Raw genomic sequence first — 24,729 nt, forward strand, 5'->3', positions numbered from 1 at the left:
TATGTCCTACAGGCTAAATATTTCGCCTCTTAAGGACAAGATATGGGTTATAGGATTCGAGTTTTACGCCCTCACAGCTTGACGAGATACACAAGTGTATGTGTGTTTAGGTGGTATCAGCCATCTGCACTTATGGCAGAATGACCAAGGTCTTTTACGTGCCATTGTGGTGACACGGGGGTGGGACATGGCTTCCGACTCTGGGTCTGCACATTAAGTTGACCCATGTCCGTCCCGGCCCGAATTCGAACCCGCGACCTTCCAATCACAAGTCCAGTGCTCTACCAACTGAGCTACCGGGCCCCATACAAGATACAGAACGGGGTGTGCAATCTTGGCCCACATTTTCTGAGATAGAGAAATCGTGTATGTGACTGTGTGTTTATTGGGGGTGCGCGGGTTAGGGGTAGGGGAAGATTGCGCAATGACTGAACCAGGCAGGACATTTTATTATTTTTGGACAGTGTATGCATGCATAAAATTATAGCACAATGATCAGGACTTGTTTATTATGTCTATATAAAGTGATCTTTTTATCCAGGGTGAACACACACACACACACACACACATTCTGTCTCATTGGGGCTCTCATCCACAAGACAATTCACAGAACAATGATTTTTAGGAAAAGATTTATGCTGGGCTTCACTTCTTCATACAACCAAGCATACATGCAAACATGATGATGAGCTGTTTCTTTCTTTATTTGGTGTTTAACGTCGTTTTCAACCACGAAGGTTATATCCCGACGGGGAAAGGGGGGGGAGATGGGATAGAGCCATTTGTTAATTGCTTCTTTTTCACAAAAGCACTAATCAAAAAATTGCTCCAGGGGCTTGCAATGTAGCACAATATATGACCTTACTAGGAGAATGCAAATTTCCAGTACAAAGACTTAACATTTCTTACATACTGCTTGACTAAAATCTTTAAACACATTGACTATATTCTATACAAGGGTAAAAGGAGAAACAGAATCTGTTAGTCGCCTCTTACAACATGCTGAGGAGCATCGGGTAAATTCTTCCCCCTAACTCGCCGGGGGTATGATGAGCTCTACAACACAGGAATCTTTGCATGTGAAGTAGACAACAACAACAAAATTTGATCAAATTCAGTGAAACCACACTCTGCTGAAGGAGAACCAAAAATATATAGGACAAATAATCTGAAGAAATAAGAGGCAGTGGGCAGGGAAATGCTTTGCATACAGTACAGGTACTGTACTTGCATCTGGTAAATTTTTAAGAACAAACTTACATTATAAGTGAAAGGAGATGGATACCGACAGCGACATTGGCGAACGACCAAACAACTGCAGGTACTTTTCAACACTGAAGTATTACATAGCACTGCACCCTTCTATTTACATTTTTTTTAAAAACGGTTAACCAAAGCAAGTTTTAATTGACAGTGAACAGTTAACAGAACAAGAAGAGCAAACGCTCGATCGAGTCACTTTCGCAGTTCTGAATATTATATGAGGCATCAGATGGACAGGAAGAAATTGCTATTCACAACACAATGCATACCTGAAGCATACCTGTGACCTTGAAAAAGGTCAAAGGTCACCAAAGCAGACGTCAAAGTGTAGAGGTCACTGGGAGTCACGTTCACATAAAATTTGAGCCCGGTCACTTTTATAGTTTCCGAGAAAAGCCCAACGTTAAGTTGTGTGTTGCCGAACAGAAAAGGCTAGTTATCTCCCTTGTTTTTCTGATAACGTTCGTAAAAGGCTACAGATGTAAATACTTTGATGTAAAGAATAATCCTACAAAGTTTCAATCACATCCGATGAACTTTGTCAAAGATATAAAATGTCTAATTTTTCCTTTGACGCTGACCTGTGACCTTGAAAAAGGTCAAAGGTCAACGAAACCATCGTTAAAGTGTAGAGGTCATTGGAGGTCACGACTAAACAAAATATGAGCCCGATCGCTTTGATAGTTTCCGAGAAAAGTCCAACGTTAAGGTGGTGTCTACGGACGGCCGGCCGGACAGACTAACACTGACTGATTACATAGAGTCACTTTTTCTCAAGTGACTCAAAAACGAATAGATTTAATAAAGCAGCTGATTGATTACACAGGCTGTCCGCCAGAGCAAGGGAGGTAACCACCTCAAGATCACTCACAAGATGGTTGGTTTTTTACACAAGTTTTTAAAAAAAAAATTTAACATCCCTTCAACCATTATGGCTTTGCGGGACTGAGCACTTGTATGAATAGTGGCACTTGCAATGAAAGGACACCTTACATAAGAGGAAACCTATCTTTTTTTTAAATTATAAATAACACAAATTTATGCAGACCTGCCAACCCTTGTAAATCCTGAAGTGTAACAAACTCAATTATTTTTTTTAAAACTTTTCAGCGTAGCAAATCAATTTAGTTTAGCACTGTCTAAAATTAATTCCCGCATCTACATTCACAAAAACATACGATATCTTGCGCAAGAGTATACAAATCCAAAAACAAAGAGACTGCCAACGTTCCAAAATTCAGAATAAAAAAACAAGAAAGGTAGAGTATACACTAAAAATCAGCTTATGTAGGAAGCAGGAACATAATCCCTATTTGACAGCGTCTGAAATGCCACGTTTTAGTGTAGACAATGGGTTTATATTCTGACCGCTACACAGAGTCAGAAGCGGAAACGAGTACCAGGACTCAAAAACTGTTGCATTGTGATTGTTTGTTTGAGCGCAGCATTTTTAAGCTTGGCCTAACAGCGTAGCCATTTCTCTTAAAACGTAGCATACTACGCGTAACAGTTGGCAGCTGTGACAATGTACCCGTCATGACAGGCTGACTGCAATGTGTTGAGGCTGTTTTGGCAGGTCCCAAGGGCTTCCTTTCATCGTAGGTATCACTGTAATTCCTACCTCCGAAAACAACTTTTGGCACAAAACACTGTATTCTAATTTATATTTATACACAAAGAACATGATTCTGCATTTCATATCTACATTTTTTTTTTTTTTTTTTTTTTTTTACAAAAGTTTGACCTTTCTGAACTACATTCTCAAATGAAAACTAAATTACAATGAAGCTTTCTTTCTTTATTTGGTGTTTAACGTCGTTTTCAACCGTTCAAGGTTATATCGCGACGGGGAAAGGGGGGAGATGGGATAGAGCCACTTGTTAATTGTTTCTTGTTCACAAAAGCACTAATCAAAAAATTGCTCCAGGGGCTTGCAACGTAGTACAATATATCATATGACCTTACTGGGAGAATGCAAGTTTCCAGTACAAAGGACTTAACATTTCTTACATACTGCTTGACTAAAATCTTTACAAACATTGACTATATTCTATACAAGAAACACTTAACAAGGGTAAAAGGAGAAACAGAATCCGTTAGTCGCCTCTTACGACATGCTGGGGAGCATCGGGTAAATTCTTCCCCCTAACCCGCGGGGAGTACAGTCAAGCTTAAATTACTGCTTTGATGTAATCTGCACCAGCACGACGCTGTCCCTTCACACAGACCCTCACTACAGATCTTTTACATACAATTTCAAGCTATGCAATTCTCAGACAGTATACACTTTCTCTTAGGGCAGGGTCATACTTTGAATGCTGAAGCTGTCTTACACTTCTTCAATCACCAAAACGAGTGCTATTACCTCAGATCACTTAGCTGATGCAAACCAAGAATTGTAACCCGAGCCCTGAAGTTACAATGAACCTCGTGCACAATAGGCAAGTAAAATTAGCTGCTAAAAATGCTCTGTCACACATACAAGTAATGAGAAATGTTTTTCTTCAGCAAACAATGCTTTCATTTCAAATCATCCACCAAGCAAAGCATATTTGCTAATGTCTAACAAAATAGGAAGTAAATTCTCAGACTTTTTGGGGACAGTCTTTCACTCCAAATGCAAAAAAAACCACTTCTGTTTGTTTTACTTAACAGAAACAAAATTTAATGTAAAAATAATAAGGGGGTTTTGAGACCAAATTATTCAGAAAGAAAAGTAAACACAAAAGGAGAAAGTACAGACAAGTTTTGTTTTTTTTTACTTCAAAGAAAAAAAACAAAGTAGCAGAAAAAGAAGGGCTTTGAGTTTTCTTAGAAAGAACATTTTGAAGGAAAAATGTCTGTTTTGTGGGAATTTAAAAAACAAATTGGAAAACAGGAGAACATTAACTCATAAGCCTCAACACAAAATCAAAGGTTCAAAACCTTGATATCACTCCAGAAATCTGCACATGTATGCACACAATTTCCCTTCTGTTAAAAAACCAAACAAACTTGGTGGAACTTTTAACAACAAAGCAGACAGGAGAAAAAGAACCATCCTCTCAAATCCACACATCATCTTCACAGCACTGCAGTGAAAAACCAACAAATCTGACCAAACGACAGTAAAGTCTGTAGCTGAGTGCACAGTCTATATATTACACAAGCAGCAGCTGTTCATTTCAGGAACTGTTTGCAACTAAGACGCCGCCACTGCCAGCTTTGGACTCGGGCTCGGCACCCTCGGCAGAATCGCCGTCTCTCCTGTCATCCTGGCCGCGAATCTTGATGTTGTGTTCTTCCCGGTACGAGTTGATTTCTTTACCCTTCTCCTCCAGCTGTTTGGTTACTGAGGTGACGTACTGAGTCATCTGAACAGAAACAAAATAATTTCATGAATAGGAGTCATAATAATAAATAATAATGCATAATATTTATATAGCGCATGTATCCAGGGTTTAACCCTGTTCAGAGCGCTGAACAATCATTGGAAAAAAAACAACAACTTTGAATTAGCCAATCACACGATATAATTAACATATTATATATATATCATTATTATAAGTTATGTGTATTTTTGACCAAAGTATGATATTATACACAGATCAAAACAGTCAGTGTTCTTCTGAGAGCGCACGAGCGGTCGAGGTGAACAATGACTGTTGAGACCTGTGTAAAATGTCATATTTCTGTCAAAAATACAAATCAATCAATGAGGCTTATATCGCGCATATTCCGTGGGTACAGTTCTAGGCACTCTGCAGTGATGCCGTGTGAGATGAAATTTTATACGGCCAGTTATTGCAGCCATTTCGGCGCATATTTACCTTTCACGGCCTATTATTCCAAGTCACACGGGTATAGGTAGACAATTATTAACTGTGCCTAAGCAATTTTTGCCAGGAAAGACCCTTTTGTCAATCGTGGGATCTTTAACGTGCACACCCAATGTAGAGTACACGGGGGGAGTTCGGACACCGAAGAGAGTCTGCACACAAATTTGACTCTGAAATAAATTTCCGCCGAACCTGGGATCGAACTCACGCTGACAGCGGCCAACTGAATACAAATCCAGCGCGCTACCAACTGAGCTATATCCCCGCCCCACAAATAACATTTATGTATTGAAGGATTTTAGTTAGAATTCCCTTTATTTTGTACGATTGAATGCACACAAACATGCACTCTTGTTTGTATTCTCTGCTAACTGCCTATGAGTTGTTGTTGGACGTCACAGTGGCTCAAAGAAGGAAAATAAAATGTTCAATCGATAGAGATGCCAATATTCAAAAGGTGGTGTTAAATATCAAGTAAAAATTAAAATCAGAAGCACTGTGCCTCCTGAAACCTGAAAAATCACGTAAAACAGTTAAACAAAATAGTTGCCTAAAGCACTGTTCACACAGTCGATTTACAACCATCTTTCAAGCGTTGATTTTTGACAGAACAATGTTGGTTGAAAATCATTGCCCATGTGAACAGAGCAGCAGTCATTCTAATGTTAAGCAAGCAGCTGAAGATTTGCCCTACAAAGGCCTCAGTGGTATGACAAAGCTAGCCAACAGTGAGCGTGCACTCAGACAGTTTAATATATGATGTTGTGACAAAAGGTCGTGCTCCAGACCCCATGTGTGTTTGTAAGCAATTAAACAACATTATCAAAAACATGTATGTGTCTGTGTTTGTTTGTTGGATTGAAAATAGGATGAAGAGATACCTACGATAAAATTGTGTGTTTTAACAACAGCTTTGTGAATTAAATCTACGATGAAAGTGAAAAACTGCGGAAAAATTTCCCGCCGAAACCAATAAGTATGAACTCATACTTTTGTTATCAACCCAGAACACTCTTTTTAATGCACAAAACCAAACTGCATTGTAAATCTGGAAATAAGAATAATAAATCAATATGTGTGTAAACAAACCTGCTTCTATATACAAATATTTAATTAGAAACGGAGAAATTAACTTCAGGTTGTTGGTTGTGACGATGTTTGTCCGAAGTGACAACGATGTTTTGACATCGTGTGTATGTATCATCTATGCTCCGGTCCGAACTTTTGCAGTTTCCAGAACACAAAAAGAATTAATGTATTAGTTGAGATCGCTGGGCATTTGAAATTTACAAACATGACAGAGATATGCCGAATAATTTGCTAAGCATCGAATCATTTGTCCGGACGTCACAACCAAACAATCACGAATTTTTCAACAACTGACACTCTCCGTTGACTTCCGATCGTACGTTTTAATAGCATCGCTCCCAACTGATTTCAAACCGAGGCTTGTTTTTCTTGGAAATGGCGCGTCGAAGAAGGGAAGGTAAAAGAGCTTCGTTTGTCCGTATTTTCTGAATTACAAGTTGACGTCACAACCGACATCTACATCACAACCGACAAACAATCTGTTAGAAATAATTTTTCATTGAACTCATTTCGAATTTGCATGTTATTCAAACGAAACAGAGCGCATCAAAATACGACACACTGCTCTCTGTTTGTTGTTCGCGCTCATCGAATGAGTGCGATAGGTAAAAAGCTGAGAGAGGACAAATTATTTTGTATGTCCAAAGTCACAACCGAACATGACCGACATACGAAATGTAATTCACGGCTGTTTCGAGAAAGCAAACAATTTGAAAATGTTCGTTCGATGTTTTGTACAGCAGCTAATTATTGACGACAAGCAACTGAATGAATTTCTGCATGAATATTTCCAATCCACACATAGTTTACTGTCGGTTGTGATGACTTCTCCAGAAGACAAACTTGCTATGTTCACTGTCATAACCAACTTACCTTACATTTCTTTGGTATATTTTTTGGAATTTTTGTTGTTGTTGTAAGCTGTTTTCCCTTCTTTTAAAGTAGTAGTAAAGAAGTAGGTCAGTTGTCAATTGATTATCAGACGACACTAGTTGTAGTAGGCCTACCAGTAGGTCATGGCCTAAAAACTCAGTTTAACTTTTAAGTAAAAAAAAAAATGTTGGGTGTCACTGTCAGTGCAGGCTCTGTGTGTGTGTGTGTGTGTGTATGTGTGTGTGTGTGCTTGCTTACAGAGTTACATAAGCTATAGTTATGGGCTTATAACTTATATTGAATTAACGTTTTTGAATTAACGTAGCCTAAACAATTTATGTTGTAGTCCAGATTACTGCAGAGTCCTGATCATCGCTGATGAAGGTGCATTTAAGATGCTTTCCCACTCTACAGCATTTTCCCATTTTCAGTTTATTTAACTTAAGCTACAAATTAATTATGACTTTTTCCAGGCCTGTCGTGAGTTGCACAGAGGAAAGAGCTTGCGAACGTTCGCTACGATAACATGCTAAGCCATAAACCAAAGGCTCTTCCAGTCCTCTTTATGGGTTTTGTTTTGCATATTATTAGTATTATATATGGAGAGAGAGAGAATGCAAAATAAGACAGAAAAAGAGTTGTCTGTCTTTTAGTTTTAACTTTAAGTGTTATGTTTAATTTTGTTTGTCCATCGCTATGTCATCACAACCGACCATAAGATTAAGCACAGTCATCGTAACAAAGGCTCTTCCAGTCCCCTTTATGTTTTTTTGCAAATACTAGATCTGTAGTAGTTAAGGTAATAGCCCCCCAAAATTGTTTTTTGTATTCTCTTTTGTTGAAAATGAAATGACAAGCATCAAGTTTGTCCATCGCCTAATCATCACAACCGACTCAAAAAGTGCCATGATCATGGTAATTTGAAGTTTGTGAGCTCTTTTGTGTGTGTTTTTATGTAAAAGGAATTACATATCCTTGATTTTAACTGACAGAAGTGTTCTTTTGTCATTTATTTTGTAAACACATTAAACGGAAACGTGATGTTTATGTCGGTCGTGATGTTGGACAAAACATCATGTAGAAAAAATAAATAATGTAAGTTGGTTTGGGAATTGTTTGCGTGTAATTCACTGGTGTTGTACTTTCTTTTGATTTATAAAAGGTATTTGGATTGCAGAAGTTTCATTTATGGAGGTAAATCAATCAAATGGTATGTCCAGCATCACGACCAACATCTGTCAGATTGTTAACAAAATATGCTTATTCTACAGAACCCGCTGACCAAACTATCTTTTCCTATTTTATTTTATGTAATGAAAATATGAAACATTCAGCATAAAAATGCACTTGTGTCAAAAAATATTTTTTGATTTTTGATTTTTCTACTCTTTTTGCCACGACCTTTTGTCACAACATCATATAGCCTCCAACCATAGAGTACGTCAAGATGAACCACCTGAGAATGAGGGGAGAGTCATAGAGTAACGCGGCACTCAACTGAGTTTTCAATTTCGCTGCTGAATCAGAGCTAAATCGTGTCTATATCATCGAGACCGTTCACTCCGCAGACTTCTCGCCGACTTGGTCTCAGCAACTTCCAGACCTGCCTACCCCCAAAATTACAAGGTGTAATGAGCCAAGCCAAAAAGAGTAATCTGGTGAAAGAAAGTGTAATCAAGATGTTATTTGGCAATCATTTTGCATATATATTGTCACTTCTGCTCGAACAATTTCTCCCTCCAGTTTTGTTACTGTATCACTCGACTCAAACTTCCTGATAAAGAAACAGGTACGTAATTTGAACGTCTTTTGTCTTTTGGTTTTCATGAGCTCTCTTTACTGCATCCTTGTGATAATTTGTCCCGATGTGCTATGCACAGTCAATTTTCCAATGTGTGCACACGAAAAGTCACTGTGGCAAAGGGAACACAAGACGTGCTTTGGTCCTTTTGATATCTGGCCAGAAGGAGCTACACTGGAGACCAAGCTCTGGGGAACGTCAGAAGACCTGAAAGCGACGTTCCAGTTCACGACAGCAGCGGAACTACGACCCTAGACACAACCGTCGAACGCAGAAGAAGAAGAAGGTCCTTTTGATTAAGGTCCTAGGCATGGCCACGATTCCATTTAGCTGCCTTTGTATTTCTGTTGAATGGCTGTCTTCTTTTTCACAGCAATCCTTTTACCACCACTGTGACCAGCTTCCTCATCAGACTCGTCCGTCTCATGGGGACCCAGATTTTCCAGGCGTCGCTAATTCATTGTAATGCGAACGGCGTCGTCTATCTTGTATGTGGCTGAACAGACCAGAAATTGCCCGAACAATCTTGCGCAGGTGCAAACGCAAGCTCTGCGAGAGCAACAATATAGATCGGATTTACATCGAGATGCGATGCGAAAAATTTTACTTTTGGTTTCTTAAAAATCGTACTTTAAGTTCCATTGAGGAAAGCGTGGTGGCGTAGTTTGGGTTAAATAATTGTAGTAAATTACGCCCAAATCGTAAGGGTAGGCAGGTCTGAACTTCTAAGCCAATCCCAACCAACTAAAAATGGTGGAGGGGGACTTAAGAAATTAGCAACTAATTCAAAACTGCTTCACACTGAAAAACCTGAACCTGATGGTGGAATGGAGAAGCCCATAATGTACTATACCTGGTCTTTGTTGTTGACGAGAGTAGGTAGAACTTCTCCCACTGTTCTCTCCACAAGAACTCCTCCTACCATTCGGTAGCATCGCCGCGCTGGTTCCACTTCTTTCAGTGTTTCTATCACCAGGCTGCACACGAATTTAATAATATTATAAACAAGAAAAGCAAATGCTTTATATGACTCCCCTTCGTCATGTCTCTGTACAGTGGAATCCCACCCACCAATGGAAGACTCCCTCCCTTTTAAGACCCCCCCCCCCTTACTCCAATAGAAAACTGACCCTCTCCTTTGAGATCCCCACCCCACCCATATAGAAGACTTTAATTATTAAAGTGCCAATGCAATCCCATAGTCTGGGCTTCGTAAAAGATTGCTTGACAAAAATTTTAATCAAATAAAATATTATTTAAATGAGGGTGAGACAGTGCCACCTCAACTTCATCAAAGACATTTATCAAAAAATGAAAAAACTACTTTTGGGGAGTCTACTCTAAGGCCAAACAAAAAAGTTGTATGTTTCTGGTCACCCGACCCTATCTAGTTTTTTCCCGCCGACCCTAGACTTTTTTTTATTTATTGCATTTGTAAAAAAAAAAAAGCAAAAAAAGCGCGTCAAAACGAAAGTAACAGACGGCAGACGACACAAGGGGGATAACCCCGCATCCCTTTTGTCTCATTTGTTTTGTAATGTGTTGTCTTTCAGTTTGTATAGTAAGTCCAGTCTGTTTCCGTCACTGTATAGTTATTTTCTACCCTGACCAACAACAACAAAAACAAAACAAAAATCCCTACCTACCTACCTTATTTTTTTTAACCATGCTACCAGAAACTTACAATTTTTTTTTGGGGGGGCCTCATGTAAAGTTTCATCAAGATCGGTCCAGCAATTTTCTCTGAATCACTCAACACACACATGTACACACCCACACTCTCGTCTGGATACCCCATCTGTGTTAAAACATTTTGTCAAAACTTGACTAAATCAGTACATTTATGTAAAATCACACGTCATTCTCGTACTATAGGAGTCTGAAAACACAGTTGCATAGGGATCAGAACGCTTTTCCTGAGCCAAGTCTAACAAAGATGACAACGATGCAAGATGTGAAAGAAAGTTTTACTACTAGTACTAAAGCTAGCAGACGATTTTGACAATGAAATTGTCAGACAGAATGTCGTCATAATGTGAATGTTACTTATTGTTAGCTGCGGTGGTAACTAAACCTTCAAAAGCAGTGGATCCCTCGGTTCATGTCAAAAACAACGCAGAGGGGACAGCGACACACACTGACACAGCTGCAACATTGCCACCATTTTGAAAAACAGTGAGAGCTGCAGGCAAGCACTACTAAAAGCTGCTCGCGATGCGCTTTTTCGCACTGCCCCAAGAAACGTCATTTTGTAAAGTACACTGCGAGCAACTTGTCTCTGCTCTCACTCTCAGTCTCAATAGTCAATAGTGACAGACTGGCACTTACTGACTTAGAAGTCGCAATTTAATAGAACCAGGAAGTAGAACTAGAGTAGATGCCACTTTATCATCAACCTAAAATAACTAATTATAGGTATCCTCTTTCTTGAGTGAAGAGAGTTTACTCAACACTTTAAGCTGACGCATGATTAACAGAGAGAGAGTGCCAAGAGAGAGAGAGAGAGAGAGAAACTCAAAAACAGAGAGAGTTAAGCAAACCTCCTCCAGTCATCACACCTGATTATCCACATACATTATAAACGTACAGCAACAACGGTTGCGACTTCAAATAACACGCTTTTCCGTTTTGTTTTGTCCAGAACAAAAAGAAAAGAACCAGAGAAAATGAGTCAAAAGCGTGGTTCGCAACGCGTCTCCTGGCATGAAACAACGTGATCAGTGGCATGGCCAATGACCACATGAGTCACAGCTCTGAAAATAAACACATGTTCAAACTCACTCGTGTTCCTTCATGTCCATTTCTACTTCTCCTAACCGAGAAGCCATGGCTCGTTGCTGTTGCCGCAGCTCTTGGAAGCCGCTAACGATTTGTTCCTGGGATTTGGGTTTGCTGGAAGTCTTGCCTGACGACATTTTGATTGTTGAGATGAAGCTTCCGTTTGAAGCGACAGTTTGAGATTATTGTATTTTGAAGACACCGATCTCTTTGAGAATATTAGAATGCGGCCTGGTTAGCCGGAGTTCATCAAAGTAAAAAGACGTGAAAGGCATAAAGTCAGTTTCAGGTTTTATTTTATTTTTAAACTGAAAGTGTTGAAGCGTTGCATCACTGTTTCTCCCTCGAACCTGTTTTGACCAAAAATATCGGAAAACAGCTATGCAAGGGAAATAATCGTGAACTATTCTCAGTCCCAAAATAATACAATTACTGTACTATTTCATTACCTCCCATTAAAATAAATATGTTCGTGAATATTGACGAGAATAAGGTGCGCCGGCGGGCGCACTCACAAACACACACACACACAACCACACACACCTTTCAGAAAGGCGAGAGAGAGAGAGAGAGAGAGAGAGAGAGAGAGAGAGAGAGAGAGAGAGAGAGAGAGAGAGAGAGAGAGAGAGAGAGAGAGAGAGAGCATTCACACACTGACACACACACACACACCTTTCAGAAAGGCAAGAAAGAGAGCGTGCGATCACTCACACACACACACACACATAGGTACACAACCACGCACACTGACGCACACACCCACAGGCAAACACACACACACTGACACACGCACACACACACACGACACACACCGTGGCACAGGCTGACACACACACACACACACACACACACACACACACACAGTGACACAGACAGCCAGACACACACGCACACATATCGACAAACAGACACCCCCACCACACACACACATTCACAGAAGCAAATATAAACATGTAAATAAGCACAGGCAGGATTTGCTCTTTAATTTATTCCACATGTTTAAACGCCGACAAGACTGACTTGAGAGCAGGAGGTGTGAACATCAATCAAAGAGCTACCATCCCCATTGAAAGAGAAAAACAACTGATAAATATAGTTCAAGTTCGAACTCCTCTACAAAGTAATAAGTGGGAAACAATACAATGTACAAGCTATTTGGCGTAAAGCTACACCTGTGCAAATCAAATCCTTTCAAATCGGAAATAATACTAATAATCAAAAGAAAATAAGCAACACCCAAGATTCAGTATCCATGCATCTTATTCTCTCTATTTGTTTTACCTACACTTAACAAAAAAACACTATTGACATTGAAAGCGTATTAAAGTAAGAGGTACAATGTTTTTTTAAAACCCAGATTATTTTACAGTTGGGCCTTACAATCGAAAATACAGAAGTATTTCCAAAATTGAAAACACTTGCAGTATGTACAAAATTGGCTGCCTCGATGGTACCGGTGTAACACGAGAAAATTACTCCCACGAGATTTTTACTCCAAAGCAAACATTTCGTACGAAAAAGTTACTCCCTTTACGAAAAAAGAACTCCCCCATTGCACGAGAAAATTACTCCCCAAGACAGGTGAGTTCCGAGTAAACATTTCGTACAAAAATGTTACTCCCCTGACGAATAAATAACGAATAAATTACTTCACCCCAACACGAGCAATTTAACTTCCCATGCCAGGTGTACGACATTTTTACTCCCTTGTCCCCTGTTAGTCTTGGTGGTGGAAGGGGTGGAAGGAGGGTAGCGCGACATTCGTGTGCGCGAGATCACTTATTGGCATTATCCCTTCGCCGGCATCCCATTTTTGCGTACGAGATTTTTACTGTAAGTAAAAAAAATGGGGAGTACAAATTTCGTGGAGGGAGTAATTTTTTCGTGCCTTGGGGAGTTCTTTTCTCGTACAAAAAGTGTACTCGGAGTAAGAATTTCGTACGAAATATTTACTCCGGAGTAAATTTGCCGTGGAGTAAAAACTTTTCGTGTTACACCGGATATACAGTTTCCATTTCTTATTATGAAATAACATTAAATAGAACAAACCTACATCATATGAAATAAAATAAAACAAATTATTTACAGTGTTCCCAACCAAAAAGTGATTTGTGTAACTTATGCAATTACATTGTATGCAATAATCATTGCATTCAATAAGTATTGAGTTAAGAATTATGATGTGTGAAAAATAAACAAACAAGAACAACAACTAGCAAAAACAACAAATGCACGCATGATTGATGCAACATGAAATTTGGAATGTGGATGACGTCGTTCATCTCATTCGTCCAAGCACACACCGAATACTGATTTGATCAGTGGGTCCCGGTATGTTTTGTTTGTTTGTTTGTTTGCTTAACGCCCGGCCGAAATTAATACATTTAGCCAATAAGTCGAACTCATAGAATGAAAACGACCGCACTGCACTTGCCGCTTATTGCATAAAGTGACAAGTCAGTATTGCACAGTAGCGTAAAGCGCTCTAAAAAAAAAGTGCACTTTTCTGTATTCCTTTTTAAATTTTTGATCTTGTTTGTAATCCAAACATAACATATCTATATGTTTTTGGAATCAGAAAATGGTACAGAATAAGATGGAATCATTTTTGGATGGAATACTAACATTTTTAATCTAATTAGAATTTTCAGATTGTTGCAAACTCATTATTTAATTTTTAAGCTTTCAAGCTGAAATGCAATTCCATAGTCCGGACTTTGCTGAAGTTTGCGTGATTAACATTTCAATTAATCGAAAAATGAGGGCGTGACAGTGCCGCCTCAACTTTCACTAAAAGCCCGCTACGACTTCATACTTTCACTAAAAGCCCGCTATGACGTCATTAAAGACATTTATCGATACAACGACAAAACAGTCTGGGGATTTCATATGGAAGAATGTTTATGGAAAATTTCAAGAAGATACAGTAGTTTCCTCGGAATTGATCTATACACACACACACACACACACACACACACACACACACCACACACACACACACACACACACACACACACACACACACACACACACACATACCACACGCCTCATCTCGAATCCCACTTTATGTTAAAACATTTAGTCAAAACTAGACTAAATGTAAAGATACAAACTACACTTTGACTTGAACTAAAACAACACCACAAACAAGCTACAAAGTTACAGCTAATGTCCACTTGGCACACAAATCAATCACAGTTAAATCGCTCCACATTGAATTATTGTTTCCAGTGCACAAGCTGTCGCACTCTGCTAACAACTAATTAGAGAAAACATGCTGCAGTCAGATTAGACAAAAAAAGACAACAGCAATCATTTAGTAAAACCAATCGGACATGGCTGTTAATTAAGCAACACCGTCAAGCTAGATATGTGTTTCTGGATATTTTGCTTAGTGGTAATGCCTATGAAGTTGACATACATATGGACCAATTCAGGTTCTACACAATCTCTTCAGCCACTCATTTGTGCGACAGGAGCTGCGTCATCTGGTCAAATGTGGGGGGAAAAGGAAAGAGAGAATGCTTTATGTCCTACAGGCTAAATATTTCGCCTCTTAAGGACAAGATATGGGTTATATGATCGAGATTTACGCCCTCATGGCTTTTGACGAAATACACAAGTGTATGCGTGGTATGAGCTATCTGCAATTATGGCAGAATGACCGATGTCTTTTACGTGCCATTGTGGTGACACGGGGGTGGGACATGGCTTCCGTCTCTGGGTCTGCACATAAAGTTGGCCCGTGTCCGTGCCGGCCCGAATTCGAATGCTCTACCAACTGAGCTACCGCCCCCCCCCCCCCCCCCCCCAACTGTGGGACTGTCGGATGCAGATACTTATAAGGTCGCCAAAGGCCTCTCAAAGGGGTGTCGCTGTGGAACATTTAGAGCGGCTTTTTTTGGCTCTTGTCCTTGAAGGTCGCTCCAAGGATGCCCAGTCAGAACCTGGGCTTAGGTGCACCCGATTGGGTGAGAACAAGCTGCGGGGTCTGATTGGTGGAAATCAAAATAAATCCCATTTTCAACCAATACCATCCTACGACCGTGTACAATCCATTTGGGTGACATCCAGTGTTGCTCCGTGCACCTCAGGCCTGGGCCACACAGAATGCTTGAAGCCACAGAGTTAGATCCCGTTGTTGCCGGAGCAGTAAAGAGCAGGTCTTCTGCTTGTGGCTTTCCCCGCAGAGCTTGGGACTTCTGATCTTCTCTGTAACACAGAGAAACAGCCGAATATTACTTAAAGTGTAACTAAACAGACATTTTGAAGTGTCAGCTTTACTGAATTGCTTTATGTTTTGTCCAAGTATAGACCTGTAGAAGCGATACTGGACGATTTTTCCAACGTTTACTGTGTTTTCTGATTTACTACGATTTTTTAAAAGTGTTGAACCCATTTCAGATTTACCTGATTATCTGTTCTTGATTTGATACTTCCAAAGAACAAGTGGTACTTTGAGTTCCGGTTTTATGTTTTAACCAATCAGAATTTGGTTCCTAAATAAAATCGTCTGCTGCCTGTCCCAGCAGAGTCGGCAACAAGCACTGCTTGCCACATGTGTGATGTTACCAACAGAAATAGCCATAAATTGGGCAAGGTAGCAATGCAAATGAATTGGATCTAACTAATGTGCTTGTACTGCATCTCTGGCCTTTGAATTCACTCCAAATGTACTGGCTCAGCGTGAGAGGCAACATCCTGTCGAAGTCGTAAGCACGAGGCTGACTGGGAGATTATTATTCGAAGAGCATGCTGAAACGGATTGTAAGTACAATATTTTACATGTTCTCGACATTTCTGTTGATCTTTCCTTAACTTTAATTGTTTCCTTGATTTAAAACCCTGGGGCTTGTATTTTCAGTTGTGATACTAAGCACGTATCTTTACCACAGTATCCGATCACTTCACACTTGAATTTTGGAATGATGAAGTGGAATTATTTCTAGATGTAATTTATTCCTTGTTCCCCCCCTCTCGATTCCTTTTTTCGCCACATATGTATTGTCGTGTGAGGGGGTAGGTGCGTGTACTGGCTGATTTTTTTTATTTTTTTACTTCGGTCAGATACAGATGATTGGAAAAAAACCTTGTCAAGGATTTCAGAATTTAATAGATCTGTTCGAAGTTTTTACGGGATGGGTCCTGTTACAATACAGACTGAATGTGCCCAAGATGAACTTTTGATTAAACATACACACACAAATGAATCTTTTGAGCTTGTTATACGGCGAATGTCCAGTTTCCACCACCACGTCTGTGGTATGTTTTTATACTGTTTGATTGAATAGACTGACGTGCATTCTCTCGCAAATGTGCGCGCGTGTGTGTTTGTCTGTGCCTCAGACTTATTAATCAAAGATGATGTTGCACATTGCAGATCTATGCGACAGGAGCAAGTGGACAAGACAGCTACATTTGTCTGAGCGAAGATCCAACGGTAAACTCTTTTAGCCGAAGACAGCGAGCCTGGGTGCATGCATGCAAGCTTCTATCATGTTCGTGTGAGTGCTGCAGGGCTATTAGACGACTTTTCATTATTCTTGATTTGGAGATCCATGCAAGTGCAGAATATACACGTTTGAACAAATACGATGTGTGTTTGCTCTGAAAAAAAGAAAAGACGCAACAAACAAACATTGTATTTGTTTAAAGTATCACAAATATGTATTACCTGTATCTGCATGTTTTGATAATGATGAAGGGTAAATTACTTTGACGTGTGCTTTTTTTTTTTTAACCACACTGATAACGAATGATAGAAACACAGACACACTTAATAACATATCCACAAAAATTGTAACAATAAATGTAAGCTGAACAATGCCTGCAACACATTTCTGATTTCAGGCCTCAGAAGGAAGTAACTATGAGATTCAGACAGAGAGAGAAAGCCCAACACGAAACCAGTTGTGACATTTTTTATTTCATTGTGTAATATTAAAAACACGACAACAACGTATTTCCTGTACTTAGTTTCGTGCAATTATGGATTGCAAAGTATGTCTAATTGAGTGGCATAAAGAGGCACAGTGGCATGAAAAACCAACTCGGATCTTGACTAGGATCAGGATTTTACATGGACACAACCTAGAATTTAACATCCTGGGGGGAGGGGGGTACTGCGCCTTTCACATCAAGATGTAAAGATCTATTTTAAATAATATTTATTAGAAGGGAACAAAATCAAACAAACTACAACAATCGTTCTGAGGGGAGAGAATTACCTCTTCCGAAGAAATTACCTCCCTTGCTTTTCTTGTCGTGACTTATGTAGAGTAAAGTGAATAGAAAGTAAATCAGTCAGTAACAAAAAAAACCACAACATTTCTTAAGATCAATGAGGAGTCTTGAAGTATTTGTCAATGTTAATCTTGTATGCATAACAAACAATATATTACGGATTGATAATTAAAGAAAATCGTCTCTTCTACAGGGTTGACCCCCCTAAAAAGGACACCCACAACCATGCAAATTACTTCTGCATCTGTTGAACCAATTATTTTATATATGGTATTCATTAACTTCAGTTTATGTTCTGCCTTTCCAGTAAGTGGCAATTTTGTAAATTGAATGGTCTGACTTTTGTGCAATTTTAATTTTTTTTCTCCAAATTCGGGGGTCGACTAAACAGAACGAGTTTTGACATTGAGCGGTAGCCATTTTTTACCTAATTTAAACCCTTCAGGCTTTTACCTTTTTGATTATTTTGAATGTCTGAGTATGTAAAAACATCCCCTTCAACCCCCAGGCTATCGATGACCTGAAGAAAGCATGCAGTTACAGCTAGGTTCAGGGCAATCCTCAGACACGAAAGCATTGGTGTCATTGGTGATGCAAAAGTTAGATAATTTAACCTACAAATTTGCCACTTTGTGAACTGCACATGCATAAAATCAAGTTTAAGTATGCTGAATATGAAGTTATCCAGTCAATTGGTGTAGAAGTTATAGCATTTCTGTCAGTTAACAGTATTTAAAATCTCTAAAGTAAAATCTGACATATTCGAAAGTTTTGCATAAACACCCAGACAATTTTTACGGTACTCTCCTAAGCTTCTCCACTTCTCAGCCCTGTCTTGGAAATATAATTCGAATAAGGCAGTCAAAATAACTTAGTTTGGAGCACCCATCAATCAGAATAAGCATTAACTTTTGACACAGGAAATATCTTCTACCGAAAGCTCTCCTGGTTTTATTCTACATTTTTCCTGCATAATGGTAACAAATTTAATGATAAATCTAAACAACGAAGTGACTGTGGTAAGATGAACAAAGTTAAAAAAAACAAACGATTACTGTAAATGGTTTACGAATCGAAATCTAAACAAGTTTTAATGATAAGTAAAATGATAAAAAAAATAAAATAAAAAAAAGCTAACGTCCTCGCATTTGTCCAGAATTATTCCATGTTTAACATGGGAACAGAGGGATAATTGGTCTAAAGAATTTTTAAAAAGGAGGGTTAGGGTAACCCTAACTCTCTTTGGATTATCTGTATGCAATGCCCGCTATAGGTGAAAGACTTTTGTGGAAGCCATGGAAGAATGCATCGCTGTTGTGCTGGTTCAGCTTGAGGTCCTGTCCTAGCGAATATCCTGCACACACAAAAACACGACTTTTTAGCCACTTATGTTGCATTCCGTGACATAGCTTTGTTGAAACCGTGTGCCTGATAATAATGACAGATCATGTTTTGTTGATATACATTTTTTTTAAGACATCCCATATAATATTGTTTGACAATCTCTTTCAACATAGTTTACGAATCACCAATGTGTATACAAACGCAAATAACCCACAGGTCAATAAATTACTTTCCAGAGAGAGAGAGAGAGAGAGAGAGAGAGAGAGAGAGAGAGAGAGAGAGAGAGAGAGAGAGAGAGAGAGATTAAAACTAGAAAATGTGTGCTATATAAAACAAGGATAATCTCTGTCAAATCTTCGCTTGTACCTGCATGGTGTTTACTGCGCTATATACACAACCTGTTTTATTTCATTTATTTTATCTATTTAATTTTTTTTTTTTGGGGGGGGATGTTTTGTGATGAGGGTTTTTTCAAAGCCTTTACTGCTTTAGTCATTGAATCCACCCGACTTCGATTTATTGTTCAGTGATGGGTAATTGTGTGACCAACTATGTAAGTTAGTGATTGTTCTGGCTTCATACAATGACATTGCATTAATTTTATAAGTGTATGTGTGTGTGTTTCAGGCAAAAGCTGATATTACAGTCCTAGTTGTATGCAGTACCTCTGCTTCTTCGTTCAGGAATCAAAGTATACAATCTAAACCGATTATTTTGTTCAATAATGTTCAGCTTACCATCCCGAAGAAGGCAGTAACGTGCCGAGATATTGATTATACATATTAACGTACCTAACCTGGTTACTGGTGTGTTTTCTTTTTATTTCAATAATGTAAATGTGTGACAACTTGCAGGGTACTTGATGTTCAGAGCAATTTTTCTGGCAAAAGACCTTTTATGGATCAAATAAACTTTTGTCATGGTGCACAAGTCAATCAATTTGGTTGATAAATAATTTGTGCTGCATTTTCCCTGGTTCCAAAACGTAGTATGTATTACCACATGTCCTTACCTGTCATTGGCATCACATGATTCTCTGCAAGCAGTCTTTAATACGTCATTTAACACTTGCACTTATAGTAGGTGGCTGTGGAACGGTAGACATGCAACGACAACGAACAACAAAAGACAAAGTGTGGAGTACACTCATTTTTCTTAACATACGCTAAGTTTCTTTGAGAATGCTCCATCAGGGGTTCCTAGGCCTGATATCACAATTAAACAGCTTCTTCTCAGAATCAGGAGGGAAAAAACTGCGAGATGTCGTGACAAGAACAGACAGCAGCAGCAGCAACAACAACATTGCTAAATCATCGCTTTAACAAAATGTCATGTTTAGCATCGCAGACAAAGCACGGCTACTGATCCGACCAAAGCCACACTTCATGCACGATGGGCACATTGTTATGGCCAGCTTGTTAACGTGCGCATTGTGTATGTTTTACATAGAATTGAATGTGTTTGTCGTTGTGTCTGTCATCTATCCTAGTCGTTTGATTTAGAATAAAGCAAACTTATTACAATGACGATTTTCTTCGGTTTTTGATGAAGGATTGGCATCAAGACTTTTCCTATTTTCCAACTCTGCCAACATACACTGGCCGTTCAGGTCTGCATGTCGACCACATGGTGTGTAATCAGATTTTTCGGACATGTTCACAATGCTTACATGACCACCAAATGGAAAATCAGTTGGTATTTGTTATGTTTTTGTGTTAGCACAATCTTCATACAAGTAAACAGAAACAGTTTTGTTGCAAACAGAGCCTTCATAAGAAAAAATGCTTCTAAGTCAAAATACATACCCCCTTTTTCGTATTGCGTAAAATATACCCATAAATTCTGGACATCATATTTTTATTTTTTTTCACAACAATGAAACCAAACTTTGGCATATGTTTTAGCAATATATTCACAATAAAACCTATGAGTTTGAAGGCTGCATCTTGTTTTGTTTATTTTTGAGAATTTTTTTGCAAACCCATGCAAATGGCCAGTTTCTGGGAAGAGACTGGGGAGATAATGGCCAGTATAGAAAGAGTTAATAAGTAAACTAATGTCAGAAGTAGGTATTTACCTTGTTTGCCTTCGCGTTCTTGATAGCCCGCTGCAGCATTTGTATCACTTCCCTTGACATTCAAAACGCCAATGTATTTCTGAAAGGAAAATAAAGATATTGACCGAAACATCACACAAGTGGTATATCATGCTAGGTTTTGTTTACAGTGCCTGTTCTACGACCACATCTGAATAAAGAAAAACTGTATCCATTTATTACTTCTCTATTTGTGTGTGTTTGTGTGTGTGCAGGGGCGGATCACATCATTTTTAAGGGGGAGATTCCAAATTTCTTTTAGGGACAATTTGACGACGCGAAGCGTTTAGTTGAAGACACGAAGCGTTCAACCTCCTTGGGGGGGGGGTCCGACAAATGTTGATAAAAACAAAACAAGGAAAATGGATCAATCTGAGCCAAGAAACATCCCCTAATTCACCTTCCAAAAAAGTAAATATATTAAGAAGAAAAATTTGAATCACAACAAGGACAATTGATCGATCTGGCGCAACCTCAGCAAACTAATTAGCCAACTTCTTTCCAAAATCGTCACTTAGAATACAAAGGCCGGCTCCTAAGTGGTCCGGAAACCCCGGAACCCCCCTCCGGATCCGCCCAGTGTGTGTGTGTGTGTGTGTGTGTGTGTGTGTGTGACCGATGACCGTCTCTAAATTCTAATCGTTGCGTTTGCATGGTAATAAAGTTTTAATACTGGATATGCCCATGAAAAAATATCATTTCTTGTTCATGTCATTGTGTGTGTGTGGCCAGGACCGTGACTTCTGCTTGCCTCGACGTCTTCAGAAAAGACACAAAATGCCAGCAGGCGTATGTTCTTGGAGCACTCAGTATGCCGTCATCTGCAAACAAATAAATACAAATTATTCAATTGTGTAAATAAAGAACAATCATTTTAATATTACAACAAAAAATTCATATAACTGTAGTCTTCACCAGAGACATCTACTACACTATCTTTAAATAAAACTACCGTAAAAAATTGAAATACTATAAAACTTACCCCCACTCAGATCTATTTGGGATTATTCAAGTTTCAACCATGAAACGATGCCGGTTTGGATTGATCTGCAAGTTTGCCGCTGAAACTGAAATCAAAGGCGATCTTCAGAACTATTTCTAATCTTGTATTTGTGATTAATATAAAATACTGATCTTCCCAATAGAAGCTGATGTGTATACACATGACCAGGACAAGGTATTTTGTTACAGGGCATTTACGCAGACGTCGCAGTTCAAAATATCGTTTTAGATCTGATTTTGTACAGCAGCCTGTGTGATTCAGAATCGTCTGCCCTTTTTCGGTTTAACATTTTATGGACGATTCCTATGAGACTGCTCAATCATAACTGATGACAAATTCAGAAACAGATGATGGTTTCAAGTAGGCTACAGTAATGATTCGTTAAAAATGTCAAGCCACTCGTCGATCATTCACACTCAAAGAACCCAAGCCAAATCTGCTCTGGTTCCGAGCAGCTTTTTCCAACTGAGACCCTAATTGTTACGCATCTGCCGCGAAAAGATAGACCACAAACAAGCGGCACTGTACCATGCTTTCGTTTATGTTGCTAAACAGATTAAATGTGCATTGTAAATGTGCTAACAGCAAAGAAATGCATCCTTACTTACCACAAAAATACTGGTACCACATTCATCACACTTGTGTCTTCTTACCAAAACCTATCGATATGTTTGTTTACGATATATTGGTAATTACTAAACGTTAACTATTTTTCAAAAATCTGAAATGACTTTTAAGAATCAAAGAAAGATTCGCTAAAACGGTTGACTTCAGAAAATAAGCAATATTTTTCTGAACCATGAAATAAAAATCGAAAACTCCGTTTGATCTTTTATTTTGGTAGATTGATGACAACAGCCGGAACTGAAAGTACCAGAACCAAAAATTAAGGGCATTAATCAGGTAAACTAAGAAGATTGTCGTTCCTGGCGCGCACTTCACATGTCCGTCAAACAGTGTCCGAGTGAGAGAAAAAATTTTTTTTTTCGCAGTTCGACAGTATATGAGGCCCTTCTTCATATCAAAGTGTAAAGGTTGCTGAACGATGTTTTTCCTTTTTGCTTGTTTAGTTACACTTTAACCTTCGCCGGTGGTCGTGGGTCCGTGTGGACCCAGAAGGGTGTTTAATTGCAAATATCTCTTAAACTAGTTGGAATTGTTTAATGAGCTTTTAAGATTGCATCAGGCACATACAAAGCTCTTACAGTCTACTTCGTTTATAACGTCGCCGGATATAACGTCACCCCGTTATATCGTCACCCAAACACCGGTCCCGGCTCAATTCCTTCTTTCCAAGACTATTTTAACCTCGGATATAACGTCACCGGATATAACGTCACCCAGTTATAACGTCACTCATCCATGTCGGTTATAACGTCATATCAATCCCCATATGCAGCAGTTTGCATGGTGAACGACTGTCAATCAATCAATGAGGCTTATATCGCGCATATTCCGTGGGTACAGTTCTAGGCGCTCTGCAGTGATGCCGTGTGAGATGAAATTTTATACGGCCAGTAGATTGCAGCCATGTCGGCGCATATTTACCTTTCACGGCCTTATTCCAAGTCACACGGGTATGGTAGACAATTATTAACTGTGCCTAAGCAATTTTGCCAGGAAAGACCCTTTTGTCAATCGTGGGATCTTTAACGTGCACACCCAATGTAGTATACACGGGGGGTGGTTCGGACACCGAAGAGAGTCTGCACACAAAGTTGACTCTGTGAAATAAATTTCCGCCGAACCTGGGATCGAACTCGCGCTGACAGCGGCCAACTGAATACAAATCCAGCGCGCTACCAACTGAGCTATATCCCTGTCAAGGCATGTTCATTTACCCTACACGTGTCACAAGTTTTGTGTGTTAACGGTATTCAAGTTTTTCCGTTTTCCCGTTGTTAGAGACCCAAGGAAAACTAGGTTCAAGGCATAATCATTTTTGCTGCATGCGTTTTGTGAGTTCCTGTTCGAGGTTTTTAATCAAAAGAAAAATGTTTTATTTCATTTCGTTTTGTGAGTTCCTGTTCTATGTTTTTAGTCAGTAATGAAAAATCATTTCATTTCGCTTTGTGAGTTCCTTACTTAGGTTCCTCAGTGTTCTAGGTTTTTAATTAAAAGAAAAATGTTCCATTTCATTCGTGTTGTGAGTTCCTGTCTTTGATTTTAACTAAAAAAAATTGTTTTAAAAAGTTTCATATCGAGCATACATGGTTACTCCTGCGCGAGCGCGTGCGAATGGATCTGTCTACTTCTGTCCTTCAATCACGCATATGAAAAAACCCCTCTATTATTGAAATGACGGTAGGAGAAGGTCGAGAGGATGAGAACAGACTACGACGTTTGTTTGTTTTTTGGTCCGTAGAATACAGACTACAACTGCCCTCGACGAGGAGGCTGAGCGTCACTTTCAATTGGGCGT

General features: G+C 39.1%; 2 protein-coding genes and 1 long non-coding RNA gene across 3 annotated transcripts in view; all 3 read right to left on the reverse strand.

The window, feature by feature from the left end:
* Positions 1-615: 615 nt before the first annotated feature.
* On the reverse strand, positions 616-11,778 carry LOC138973012 (prefoldin subunit 2-like). The gene is made up of 3 exons (XM_070345661.1): positions 11,626-11,778; positions 9,698-9,821; positions 616-4,616 (listed from the first exon to the last, which is right to left on the reverse strand). The coding sequence occupies exons 1-3, from the start codon at positions 11,757-11,759 to the stop codon at positions 4,428-4,430; spliced, it is 447 nt and encodes a 148-aa protein (XP_070201762.1). The 5' UTR covers positions 11,760-11,778; the 3' UTR covers positions 616-4,427.
* A 2,836-nt stretch (positions 11,779-14,614) lies between these two features.
* Positions 14,615-24,729, reverse strand: part of LOC138973015 (uncharacterized) — a 22,629-nt gene continuing 12,514 nt past the window's right edge. The window contains exon 4 of the mRNA XM_070345662.1: positions 14,615-15,834. Within this exon, the coding sequence (XP_070201763.1) occupies positions 15,751-15,834 (84 nt within the window). The 3' untranslated portion in view covers positions 14,615-15,750. The remainder of the gene's footprint in view (positions 15,835-24,729) is intronic.
* LOC138973014 (uncharacterized) lies at positions 17,639-21,454 on the reverse strand. The gene is made up of 2 exons (XR_011457862.1): positions 21,287-21,454; positions 17,639-19,219 (listed from the first exon to the last, which is right to left on the reverse strand). It is a non-coding gene; the product is annotated as an uncharacterized lncRNA (long non-coding RNA).

This window comes from Littorina saxatilis, linkage group LG8 (genome assembly GCF_037325665.1).
Source record: "Littorina saxatilis isolate snail1 linkage group LG8, US_GU_Lsax_2.0, whole genome shotgun sequence".
In the NCBI taxonomy this organism is placed as follows: domain Eukaryota; kingdom Metazoa; phylum Mollusca; class Gastropoda; order Littorinimorpha; family Littorinidae; genus Littorina; species Littorina saxatilis.